This window comes from Rhamphochromis longiceps, linkage group LG4, assembly GCF_057381845.1.
Source record: "Rhamphochromis longiceps isolate RC_006_pf linkage group LG4, R_longiceps_female_GT1.1, whole genome shotgun sequence".
Lineage (NCBI taxonomy): Eukaryota > Metazoa > Chordata > Actinopteri > Cichliformes > Cichlidae > Rhamphochromis > Rhamphochromis longiceps.
The window spans coordinates 25,046,687-25,060,172 of record NC_140560.1 but is presented as its reverse complement, the minus strand read 5'-3'; the positions used below and the strand labels follow the sequence as shown (position 1 = coordinate 25,060,172).

General features: G+C 36.7%; 1 protein-coding gene across 1 annotated transcript; it reads left to right on the top strand.

Annotated features, from left to right (window-relative positions):
- Positions 1 to 564: 564 nt before the first annotated feature.
- LOC146671687 (guanine nucleotide-binding protein G(o) subunit alpha-like) lies at positions 565 to 13,041 on the top strand. The gene is made up of 10 exons (XM_085405210.1): positions 565 to 603; positions 1,788 to 1,923; positions 2,013 to 2,104; positions 2,195 to 2,287; positions 2,781 to 2,941; positions 6,841 to 6,969; positions 9,556 to 9,685; positions 9,772 to 9,843; positions 10,548 to 10,635; positions 12,851 to 13,041. The coding sequence occupies exons 1-10, from the start codon at positions 565 to 567 to the stop codon at positions 13,039 to 13,041; spliced, it is 1,131 nt and encodes a 376-aa protein (XP_085261336.1).
- Positions 13,042 to 13,486: the final 445 nt, after the last annotated feature.

Below are 13,486 nucleotides of genomic sequence, written 5' to 3'. Positions count from 1 at the left end.
TAATTTGAGATTATTAATAGCAGCTGATTAGCGCACAGCAATGTGCTGTAAGCTTTCAAAAAACATGTTGTGGAAGAAAGTTTGATAAAAACACATTTAAACTGGAGGCATGAAGCTGAAATAAGAACATGTTCTAATTTCGATCATTACTAATTACGATGTTTTAAAGCAGGAGTGGACAATTCATTTTTTCAAAGGTCCACATGAGAAACTGGGAGTGCTGCGGAGGTTCACGACAATAAGTCAAATGTGCTTAATTTCATCTTTGTATAATCTTATAAGCCAAACACTGATTTCTCAAGTGGCCTCTTGGGGAAATGAACAGCTCACCTCAGCCTTAAAGGAATACAACGCATACAGGTCAGTACCTATAGCTTATTTAGTTGGGTGTAGCTCGTGACCCTCTAAGAAAAAGCTAGCATGAACGCGGCGCGCATTCTGAAAGACAGAGGCACGCACGTGGCCCTAATTAAAGCCAATTAGCCATTCCGTTTGTTTTTATCACCCCAACGAAAAATAACTTCGGTTTATCACCATCCCAGAGTGACCAGCAACAACGCAGAGATGTTTTCATGTCTAAATGTGCTGCCAGCCTCACTGCAGGTGAGTCATCGTTTCATTTAAACAACTCAGGATCTCTTAAAATTAGAATATACAGTCATTGGCTTGACCCATTTAGACATTTGGCGGCAGTGAAAGTACTTTCTTCTGCTCCTCTTCTGTTAGCTGAACTGCGATTACTTATCCTAAAGTGACACCCCCACACACACACACACACGCACACGCACACAAAATGAGAGGGGAAAAACGAGTCATTCTTTAATTGCAGGGTATTTCCTCTCCTATTTTTGGATTTACAATAACCCATGCACTAAACACTAAAACCTATGTTTGTTGTATAAATTACACACCTCCTCAGACATGTAGACGTGGTTGTTGAAAAAGTTCTCAAAATTTTAATTTGTTTTTCATTTAAAAATACGAGCTAATTTTTGAGAACGCCCCCCCTCCAAAAAAAATTGTTCTAACTTGATAACTAAAATGCATGTAAAATATAACGATTAAGGTATAGAAACTTTTGTTTTGAATATTTGAAATGTTTCTTAAAACTGTTAAAAACGTGTCACCAAACAAAGCCTGCCCATCTGTCTGTGACAACCCTGTTGACATAAATATAAAACAAACATTACAAAATTATCTTTATGAAACATAAAATATTATTAAACAATATTTCTGTGGTCCAAAGTATTTATCACATTTATTTAGAATAAATATATATAATCATATATATTCCACCTCTGTAATATTCTTTGCTAATATTCTTGATATTTATAATTGAGCAATTTGTATATATTAGTGCTATTTCTTAAATTTGTAAATTCTTTAACTTGTTACTTAATTAGTTTAGTCTGTTACTGTCTTGGAGCAACTGTAACCCACATAATTTCCCGAGGGATTGATAAAGTATTCTGAAATAAATATGTGATTAATTTATTATTATTATTATTATTATAGATTTTTTTTAGTTTATTATTCACTATATTAGTTTGCATAATGTGAAATAAAATAATACCCGTTTTCTTATTTCACAAAGGTTTGAATAGTGTATTTGAGGAAAGAAAATGAAAGAAATAAAAAGAAAAGTGACTGTTGAAAAGTTGGGCAGTATGTTTTCTTATCTAAAATTGAATAAATGAAAACATGAAGTATGAACGGTATGTAAGTGTTAAAGTGAAAGGTGTATCTTATACATTATAATTTGCATATTGTTTTCTCTCTCTCATTAGCTGTGCCTGGGAATGTGCCTTCACAAGGATGTTGCAGAGGAGCATAAAAAGGCAAAAGTCCAAAGCTCTAAAATAGAACGGGACCTTCACAAACATGCCAGCATGGAGAATAATGTGGTCAAAATCCTTATGCTCGGTATTTATTCATATATGTATCAGTTATATATTTTTAGTTACGTTTTGGCAAATTAAAATTAAATTAATCCTTCGATTTGTATGTGTCAGGTGCTCCAGAGACTGGAAAGAGTACAATTGTCAAACAGATAAAGATAATCCATAATCATGGATTCTCCAAACAAGAGCTTATAAATTTCAAGGTAAAACGAGTTATCTGTCCTGCCTAAAGGCCAAAACAACTTTGTAGGTGGCAGATAAATGACAAAATGTCTTTGACATGTTTCACTCAGCCTGCAGTACTGGACAATCTTCTGACCTCTATGAAGACTGTTCTGCAAGGCATGGGGACACTGAGGATAAACCTTGCTAACAAGCAGAATAAGGTGAGATTAAGAGGTCTTTGTAGTCCATTTTAATTGCAACTCCTCTTCCCTGCACTAGATGACAGTCTCTATCCATACACAACACAGCATCAGTACAGAGGACTCATCATTATAACCCAATCTTTAACAAAGAATGAAATGATGCAAATTACTTAATGTATAGTATCAAAGCACATAAAACAGTCTGAGTTCATGATGCAATTAGATGAGCCTGTGAGCACAATCAAGATGGCAAGAATGGATTTTAAGGCCATGTATACATAGGTGTTCCAAGATATCGTCATATAAAATATCCTGCCACTGTTCACGTATAAATGCCAGATAAGCCTATTTAGTATTAAATCGAACAAGAACAAGGTAGAAGACTCTGGAGTCCAGGCGTTACAGATTGGAGGCGAAAGATCGTATTTACTCTAATGCCAAAATAAATCTAGTGTCTTCTTTTTTTTTCTTTTCTTTCTTTTTTTCCTTTTAACAATATTGTCCCTATCAGGATCATGCTCGCTCCATCCTGTCCTGCAGCCAGTGTTTAGGGGACGATCAGGAGCTCCTTCCTTTTATGGCTCATGCTTTCTGTGCACTTTGGTCCGACCAAGGAGTCCGAGCAGCTGCAGCCCGAGGATACGAGTTTGAGCTGAACGACTCTGCTCTCTAGTAAGTAGATTGACATTAAGTGACTTTATGTTGCACAACACGACCAATTATGATTGATGGTGGCAAATGTCATGGGAAATTGCCCAGTAAGAAGCATAGCGTCACATCTTGCCAATACAGAGCTACGGTAAAGAGAGCGCTGAGAATAACTTGTGCTCAGGAAATGATTTCTGTGACATTTGTGTAATAGGCTTAATTGGACCACATTAAAAAAACTGTTTGCAGAGATCCAGGGAGATGAAAATTAGAGTGGCGCAGATAAAACAAACACAATTAATGTCTGAGTTTTCTTGTTTGAGAATCCAAAGATGTGTATGAAGTTGCAGTTTCACTATCTTGGCGTATGATTCAGTGGTGACATAACTTTTCTGGATTTGATAAACTGTGTGTGTTTTTAGATATTAGATTACAGCTAGTATGTTTTCAAAACAATTTATTTATTTATTTATATTATTATTATTATTATTATTATTGAAGTGGTCAGAGCGTGTCTTTTCCCTATTGTTGTCCTCAGGTTGTGCAAATGTAGATGCTCAGTTAAAAACAAAAAGCGAGCTGTGGCAGCTACACTGCAGCCTGTAAAATGTCATGAATCCTACATGACTACTCAGCATAGATGATTTGTGTGTTGTGTCATCAGGTGAAGTGGGAATTGTTAATGTGAGTGTGGAATATGTTTTAATAAATGGCCTTATTGTTTTTCCCTGTAAGTGCAGTTATGAGACCCCCTCTCACATGTGTGATATTTTATTTAGTAAATATCTGATATTCCCCGGGCAGCTTGCTAAATTCTGATTATTATGTAAAGGCAGTTTGTTTTGCAGTCATTGTTGAAATCGTTCTTAATGCATCACTGTGACCCAATAAACAAATCAAATTGTAATTCATGTTTGATTTGAAGGTTCATGACATACGTTTTTGCATTATTATTGACTACTAGTATTAAAACATGTCTCTTTCAATTATGGCTCAAAGTTAATCTAGACATGTACTGTGACTACTTCAGTTCGTTTATTTCTCTTATAAAAACCGCTACGTTCAGATAAATTGATTTAACTTTCTGAGATTTCCTTACCTTGATAGTTGAGCATAGATCAAGATGCCTTTAATGACCTCTCCTTCAGCCTGAATTAATAGTGGAGTGTAAGTTGGTCATTCATTAGGATGTCTCTTGAATTTTGTGACTTATTGGCTTAAATTGCAGGTTACTCTTATTTAAAGACCATAAGACTGTGTACTGTGGTCAGTGTTGGTTGCATGGTCTTTTAAATGGAAATTTCTTTAGTAATTTTTATCTTTGAATGTAGAACAAATGGACTGAATAGAAGCTGTTATCTCAAAGGGAAAGGCAAGTAGATCTGTTGAGATAAAGTTTCTTTCATGTGGCCAGTCTCAGAGATTTGTGACGGCTTCATTATCAGAACTCGGACTTGAGAGCTGGAGGATAACGTGAAACCCGACTGCCTCTTTGTCTATGTTTTCACACTGCTGGACCCTGCATTGATTTCTCCCTCCGGAAATGTTGGATTGGACTATTGTGATACACTTGACTCCCCCCCCCTCATTTTACACATTTACCTAAATGTGTAAAATGACTTCTGATATCAGCTTTGGCGTCGGCTGAACTGTTCATGTTGCTAAATTGAAATTTGCTGTTACTACAAAGTAACTATTGATGTAACTGCTTTTTAGAAACAGATTCTAATCAGCACTACTTTATATCAGCTTGAATTTGTTGCTGTTAAGGAGGTAAAATTTTGCTTTTTTGTATGCACAGAATTATAAATAATGCATATTCAGAGCAAAACATTTTTTAAGCTTGTGTGATTGACTTTTCTGTAATATTATATCATTCATGGTGTTCCCCTTTAATTACTTTAAAGCAAGTAGATCACTTTTAAGCAATATTATTTGATCATCTTGCCACTAAACTACAGTTTTGTCTTAAAAAAAATGTTGCCTAGAAAATGTAAAGAATGCAATGATTTGCAAGTCTGTAAAACTGCTATTTAAATGATATATAACCCTTTTAAATGTGAATAAGTGGGGACTTTGTGATTGGTTTAACAACTAGCATGTATGGTGAGCGAGCATAACTTGGACCTCTGTGAAAGCAGCATTAATTCTGAAGAGTCACCAGGTTTTTGGAACAAATGGTTATTTTAACATGACGTAACTAAAAACTGTGTTCTTTGCAAATTGTGAGCAGCATGGGTCCATAGTAAGAGCAGGGTGATAAAATAGCCTGCCTGTTGTCCAGGCCTGTCTGGTGCATTATTAAATGGTAAGAAAAACAGTCTAACAAATCAAGTGAACTGATGAGGACCTCAGAATGGAGAAATGTGCTTTTAAAAATTGCAGCAATTTCTTTCCATCATTCAGAATTTGGATAAAGTCTGTTTGTCCATTAGACTTTCACAAGATTTCTGGAAGAGCTTCAAACTGTTAGAGCAGGACCTTTAGGAACATGCATGAATTAAAATCAAAATGTCTAAAACCCTTATTTTTAGCTCCTTGTGTATATAAGTGTTGGCATGTTTATTTTGTTTGTGTGTCAGAAGCGTCAAAGTGCAGAAAGTAGAGTCTTCAGAATTCCTGATGTTTTTCTGTTAGTTCCTAGGGTGTCTTACTTTGGAAGATGACTTTGTGAACACTTTTACTTTAACATATGTTGACCCCAAAAAATAACTGCTGGGGAGCGGTGTGCGCTTCTACAGTATGACGCATGTGAGAGAGCTGCATCCATAAATATCCATGCCTTGTTTACAGAGACTCCCCTCCATCTGCATTCTAGTTGGGCTTGTTCTCAAACTTCATCTGTGCTCCAAAGTTTTCTTTTTGTTACTTATGCTGACTTTGGATATGCGAGTATCTCAGCATGAAATTTAAAATAATCATGAACTGACTTTTCTTCACTTGTCTAAATCAGTTTGATAATAGTTGAAATAGTTGCTGTGTTGGAATAATAATTTAAATGGAACAGTAAATTGTTTGTACCTATAATTAATGATAGAAAACACAAGTTACCATATGCCATAATAACATGGCCTGTCTAAAAACACAAAGCAGCATTTTAAAAGGCTAAAAACACTAGCTGCCAATTCCTTAAACTGGGAAGTTTCTATTGATGTTTTACTGACATGTGACTACTAACCACATGACGTTAAGTTTCCCCCATTTTGGTCACATGACAAGCTGAAGAAGTGAAGAAGGGCCCAGTTACACAAGATATAGAGTGGTCCGCAACCATGGGTCATGGGGAAATGAAAAATGAGGCATGACTCCCATTAGCTGTGAGTGATTGCTGGAGACTTTATAGCAGTCACTAGGAAAATGATTGCTAAAGCTTGATCGCATATCCGCCCACCCACCAGCAGCCACCTGTTGCTGGGAAAAACAAACTATATTCCCCAGCTGATTGGAGAAAATATTTTTGTGATTGCTTTTGTTGCTAACACTTTGTTGTACTTTAAATGGAGGTAATGGACTTGTCTAGAAACACTGTCCAGCTACTCTGAGCTGTAGTGCAACACAAACAGGAAATGGAAACGGTTTGCCTTCAAAATAAAAGCTGCACCTTTACTACCACTTGGCAAGTAGTTGCTAAGTGTCTACAGACAAAAATGAAAAACTATAGGCAGCTGTGTCAGTCTAAGATTTTGGTGCAGCGGCTTTTTTGCAACCAGTTTTACCCAGTGATAGCAAGCAGCCTCTAGAACCATTGCCAAAGCAGTTGGGGAATATGCATTTTTCACCTGCAATTGGTGGTTGTATCATGTCCAGTCACACCTACATGTACAATGTAGGTGTGATCTCATACAAACTAAATTTTGGCAAAAAACAGTGACTTGTAGTCTGAAGTCATGTTCCTTCTCCTTTGTTCTTTTCCCTTCCTCCAGTTTCTTTGAGAACATGAGTCGAATCATCGCACCAAACTACGTTCCCACAGATGCAGATGTTCTGAGAGTCAGAGTGAGGACCTGTGGAATCATTGAGACACAGTTTCAAGTTGATAAAACTATGTTTCGGTAAGACACAAAGTCCAAATACGACAGTGCAAAGATTAAATAACTGTACCTGTAATACTTTTCCTTTTTTTATTTTTTATTTTTTTTAATTAATATTTTATTTTTTGAAACAGTGCTTTAGAGTGGACCACTGATTGCCTGAAAAAATATGAGAAAAAAATCTGAATCACATTTAAGATTTACTGTTTGCCACTCAATCTCCCCTGTGCTCAGTGAATATTAAAACTATTTTACCTCACTATACTTTCAAGAGACGGTTGAACTCTTTGCATGTTTGCATAAACCTTTGTTATCACTGAATGAACTCTTTTATTCCCTTAACACTCTTCCAACACAAACAAAATGAGGAAATCTGGATTAAAAATCGGCCATTATACTTAAGCCTGATGAATCAAATCCCTGCTCTCACACACTGCAATATGCTGCTGTGTACAAATATAGACCAAAACCGCACATGCAGCTGAAACAACACTCATGGACTATTTAAATAACACGGGCTGTTATTTAAATAGCAGCCCGTGTGCATTAGTCAATGCACTACAAATATTTTATGTTACATAGATTAGAGGTCTTTCATCTTTAGAAGATAACATTTTATGTAGTTATAAAAGGACTCTAGATATTGATGCATAACCACTAAAGACCAATCTGATGACTTATGTCAGGAATGTTGTAGTTGCACATAAAAAGGAATAAAATATACCAGTGGTGCTTTACGAGAAAGCTTTAAAGAAAGCTGTGATTTGTTGTTGTAGATTGTGCGCTTGTGCACAAATGCATTATTGGACAGCCGAGTAATGACTGAGTCAAGGAAATGGGCATCGAGAGCGCCATAAACTGCAACAAACGCATCCAGAATTAAAGTGGTGGAAATTACTGGGTCATAGTTTTTATGAAACTGCCTGAAGGCTGATAGTTTCAGAGATTTTTAACACAAAACCAATGTAACTTTAGCACACTGTGCTAAATAGTGATAGATTATCTACTTGTGACTGTTTCTCAAGTTATTTGTTGAAAAGTTAAGAAATGAATCAATATTTCCTGCATATCAGTTTGAGGTTATCGAGATGCACTCTGTCCAACCTCATGAGCAATTCTGAGTGAAGGCAGGTGGCTTCCTGGCAATGAATCAGTCTTGAAATATGGAGGACTTTACTCTATATTCCACTCAATATTCCAAAAGTATTAGCAGAAATATAGAGAAAGTTAGCTATGACTCATTGAAATCCCAACTTTCTTTCCCATAACTCTTGTTTTTCAGAATAACCAGGCATTCATGATGCCTCCTGCCTACTTTCCCTTCACTGTGATTCTATTCGGTCTGTGGGTCACAAACAGAATCATACCAAGACTTGAATATGAATATTTTATATACTGTAGCTGCTTCGAGGACCGCAGTGTCACCCTTCAGATTTTTTCCTGTTTTTCTTGATAAAATATGAATAATATGACGTTACTAAATTATAGTTTGTAAACTTTAAATTTGATATCTGAATGCACACAATGAAAACTGAAATATTGTTTAGATTCAATTCTCTGAACTTGTTTATCGCACAGTGCTTTTGTGTTTTCAACCAGTCTACGAGGTGACATTGGTTCTACTAGCTGCTTCTAGCTTTTTACTCAAAATGCAGTTGCAATGGACGCAGGAAAAAATCTCACCAAATTAAGGAAGCATACTGCTTTTTGTAGCAGGTGATATGATATCACTGTTGTTCAGTGGTTTCATTTAAATTTATTTCATTAAATTCATTTAAGTTTTCTTGTCTTGTGTTCTGTCTTTAAATTGATCTTAAATGCTTTTTTGTTTTATAATGAATATTTTGTTGCCCTGCAAATATGGCTAAAGCAGACTGAGTCAGTCCCATCTCTTTTGCTGAACTCAGTGTTTAAGTTGTCTATATCTAGTTCTGATCCTGTTCTTGTACTTAATGGGGAAAAGCCATAAAGAGCCCTCTTTCTATTATAAATGATGGCTTTTCTGTCCTCACTACATAAATACTGCTGTTAAATGCCACTGTTAAAACTTATTGTCACCCAGCTTGTTAACGCTTACTCTTGACCAATGGGGTAAATGCTTCATTGTCTCTGACATGAAGACGGCAATCATAGCACCCCAAAATGGGAACTCATTACCTGTGTCACCAAGACCCTTCACTTCACTTGGTGCAGAGTCTTGTTGAGATAAATTGCTCCAATAATTTAAACGGGTGAAATGTTATTTCTGAGTGTCGAGCACGCTGCCGTATGAATTGGGTGCTTATCCAGAGCTGCACAATGAGGCAAGTCAGCTGCTGGTTTGATTTGTAGTGAGACACTTCCTAACTTAAAAAAATGAAGTAAAACTACTTATACAGATTGTTGCCTCTGCTTCTCCTAATTAACTTATTTGCATAATGGCATTCCTTCTAAATAAATTGTATCATTTCTAAATATGAAATGTTCTCAGGCGACTTTATTTCAGAGCACCAAGGCCTTAGCAATTTAATTTTGAGCTATAAAATATGTAAAAGGTAGTGATTACTCTATTTCCCAACTTGTTTTTTTTTTTTCTAAATAAAGCTTAAAGTTTTTTCTTGTTGACAGGCTGTATGATGTCAGAGGCCAGCAAAGTGCGAGGAGGAAGTGGCTAAGCTGCTTTGAAGGTATTCAAGCTGTGGTGTTTGTTGTGGCCCTCAACAGCTATGATATGGCACTACTGGAGGATCCTTCTGTGGTATGTTGTCACAAACTGTGATTAGAAATCTCTACAGCCAGTGGATTTTGCTCAGTTGGAGTTAAAATTGCCGCTTTCCTGATTAGAATCGGCTGCAAGAAAGTCTTGAACTTTTTTCATCAATCTGCATCCACACGGTTTTCCAGCAAACCACCATGGTAAGTTTTTGCAGTTTGAGTTTCTTTAACCCTTTATTGGATCATGTTCTTCCTACCATTAATTGATTAAAGGGTTCAAATGTTATATTTGAAAGTTGGATATTAGAGTTGTGCCGTGTCTTAAACTTTGTGGGAATGACTGAAGGACTGTTTTGTTCATTTCTAGTATACATATTAGGCATACAAAGTCTGAGATGCAGGATATTTCATTTAGTTAAAGAAGCTGCGAGGACTGTTTCAGAGACGCTGCGTTTAGTTTTCTTTCATACTGAGAATGTCAAATTGTTTTTATGAGCAAAAATCAGCCATCAGCACCTGAACTTAATACAATTGAAGGATTTAATTTTCTTTCAATTTGAATCATTTCTGCATGATTGTGTGTTAAAACTGAACAACCAATTATAGTGTTACACGAGAAATGTGAAGAAAATCTATTTAGATGGTTAGAATTATGACTTCATACTGACTGTAGCTGATTTGGATGGATCTGAACTTGCATGTCTTGGCATACCGGTTTTTGCATACCAGTGATTTTAATGCTGCTGAATGTTCAGATATTTTTCTTTCTTTAAAATGGACCTCGAGTGTACGAACAGTTGCTTTTGTAGATATTTGAGACTGAGAGTCATGTTGTTGAAAATCCCAGTGAAGAGGTTTCAGCAGGAATAATTGTATTATTAACACTCCTTATTTCTCTCCTACAGATTCTGTTCATGAACAAAACGGACCTTTTCCGGGAAAAGATCCTAAAATCTGGAAGACACTTGAGACTTTACCATTCTAGCTATAAAGGTACATTATAGAAACCCTCCACCCACTTTTCTTTTCTAAATGTCTTTTTAAGACATATGAAGGAATTAAACCTTTATGAGATTTTTTTTTTTTTTGTGAACTACAATTCCAAGAGAATTAATTTGCAACACAACACACCCACATTCTCAACCGCTAATATTCAGCTGCTTGCTAATGCCAATATCTAACCATCCAATCACATGATAGCATTTTATTGCATTTAGTATGTGTACATGGTTAAGATTTCATGCTGAAGTTCAAATTGAGCATCAGAATCAAGAAGAAAGTTGATTTGAAGTGACAGAGTATTTCAGAAACTGCTGATCTTCTGAGATTTTCACACACAATTTTTAAGCTTCACACAAAATGATCTGAAAAGACAAATTATCCAGTAAGCATCGGTTCTCTGGGTAATGTCAGAGGAGATTGAGCAAACTGCTTCAAACTGCTAGGAAGGAAAAGAACTTCAAATAACTGTTATTTAGCAAAGACGTGCAGAGGAGCATCTCTGAATGCACAACATGCTTGCACATGGGGTCATTAAAATTGGACAATTGAAGGTTGGAAACGATGCCTGATCTGCGTCTCGATTTCTGCTGCAAAATTGAGATGGTAGGGTCAGCATTTGGCATTAAAAAACATGAAAGCCTTTTAATGTTCAGGCTGGTATAATGGTGTGGGGAATATTTTCTTGGCACACTTTGGCCCCTTGGTAATAATTATGTACTGTTTAAGTGCAACAGCCTACCTGGGTATTGTCACTAAATGTCCACGGTGTATCAATCCTCTGATGGCAGCTTCCAGTAGGATAATATGTCAAACTGGTTTCTTGAACATTACACTGAGTTTACTGTATTCAAAAGACCAGGGCCCGTATCCCTAAAGAATCTTTGTGCAAAAAGTGGCTCCTAGCGGCCAAATTCTAAGAAAATTCTCAGAGTCATGACGTTTTCTTAGAATTTCCCCTAAAAGTGACACGACAATCCCAGTTAATATAAAAGCTATTCCTCAAGATTCCTAGCGCTTAAAAGGGCTCCTAAGGCGAGATCTGCTAAGAGCAGGGAAGAGGACTTTTAGTGGCTTAGGAGTTCCCCTAAGCAGCTGCACAAAATGGCCAACAGAAGAGGCAGGAGAGATGTCCTGCAAACACTGGATGACAGGGAATTATTGAGATGCTACAGATTGGATCGTGCAGGAATCATGTTTGTGGTGGATCTCCTTAGAGATGCAATTACTTCACCAACTCGACACCACAACGCTATTACACCGGAGACGAAAGTAATCACAACCCCGAGGTATTTGGCAACCGGGAAAATGCAACAATGCAGCAGTGATGACTTGGGTCTGCAATCACAGACATTGCTAAAAGCTGAGCCGTGTTACCCTCGTTAAGACCACACTGGACTTGTAACGTTGTGATTTCTACTTCATTAAGGACAGCCTCTTGAGATAGGCCATCTTGTTTTCAACGGGGTCCATATGGGAGTGAAAGTACAAAATATGCCAGCTAGGATATTTATATGAGCAAAATAAGACATGAATCATTATTTGAACAGGGTGTAATGAGTTTAAGTTTTCACATATTTTAGATTCTAATGGCTATAACCCCTACAGCTTACTATTCATTTTCCAGATATTTTCTTGAATGTGAAATATTATTTACAATTACAGTCAGCATAAGATTAGAGTATATAATATGTTTATTGATTTGAGGGTACATCCTTTGCTCATTATCACCAAAAGCTCATTTCCATCAAACTTGTAGGATCAACCAATCACGGCTTTTGAAATGATGACTCATACCTAGCAACGGGGTCAACCACACCTCCTCACTAAGATAGGATTTTCCATCCATTCCTTGCTCAGAGTTCACTGAAAATGTTCTGGAATCACTTCTAAGCTAAAACTCCTGGCAAGGAATTTTTAGGTTAAGTTAGGAGCTCTCTGAGAGGATTCTCAGAATCTTTAGGGATACGGGCCCAGGTCTCAATCCAATAGAACACCTTTGGGATGAGGTGGAACAGGAGACTAACATCCTGGATGTGTAGCTGACAAATTTGCAGCAACTATGTGATGCTGTCTTGGCCACATTTCAGGTCATTTAAAGGAAGCTCTTAGTCCGTTTGGGGATTATGAAGAAAAACAAAAAAATGCCTGGTTTGAAATGTACTGATTAACCTTTGCGCAGTTAATTCTTTTTCTCCTGCTATCATAGGTGCTGATGGTGATGTGGATGCTGCAGCCCACCATATCACTGCAATGTTCTCAGCATGTAACAGCAACCCTGACAGGCCTGTGTACCACCACTTCACCACTGCCATAGACGCCACAAGCGTACGGGTGGCATTTCATGTGGTCGTTGATCAGATTATGAGGGGGAACCTAGAAGCTGTTCAGCTTGTTTAAGTCTTCTGAGACTCTTTAAATTGTTTTAAGTCATTCATTGCTGTAATTTCTCTGTAAATTCTCATGTGTGCTTTTGTCTTTTAGAACTTCAAAATCTGATGAAGTAACACTATTTAATTGTTCTTTTTCCTTTCTGACTTTATAACATTTTAAATAAACATATGCTTTTTAAGCATGTCTGATCATTTTATAATTTGGCTCTTTTCTTCTTACCCTGTCTTTTACTGTTAAAAACCCAAAAATATACATGCAGCAACATTTCGTTGACAACAGAAGGTTAACTGCAACTTTGGAAATGTTTCATTTTAAATGTTGACATTTAGTACCACTAACTTGTCATTGCAGTGCTTGAGCTAAGGCATTTCAGCTTGCAATTTTGGGTGCAAGCAAAAAATCACACTGTAATACCTCAGCAGACTGAACAAGGATGAAATACTTTATTCAA

Bases quoted from the DNA above. Each gene is read 5' to 3' on its own strand.
- LOC146671687 (XM_085405210.1), top strand. From the start codon at position 565: ATGTTTTCATGTCTAAATGTGCTGCCAGCCTCACTGCAG. The intron at 2,942-6,840 runs GTAAGTAGATTG...CCCTTCCTCCAG, and splicing joins CTGAACGACTCTGCTCTCTA to TTTCTTTGAGAACATGAGTC. The intron at 9,686-9,771 runs GTATGTTGTCAC...TTTCCTGATTAG, and splicing joins TACTGGAGGATCCTTCTGTG to AATCGGCTGCAAGAAAGTCT.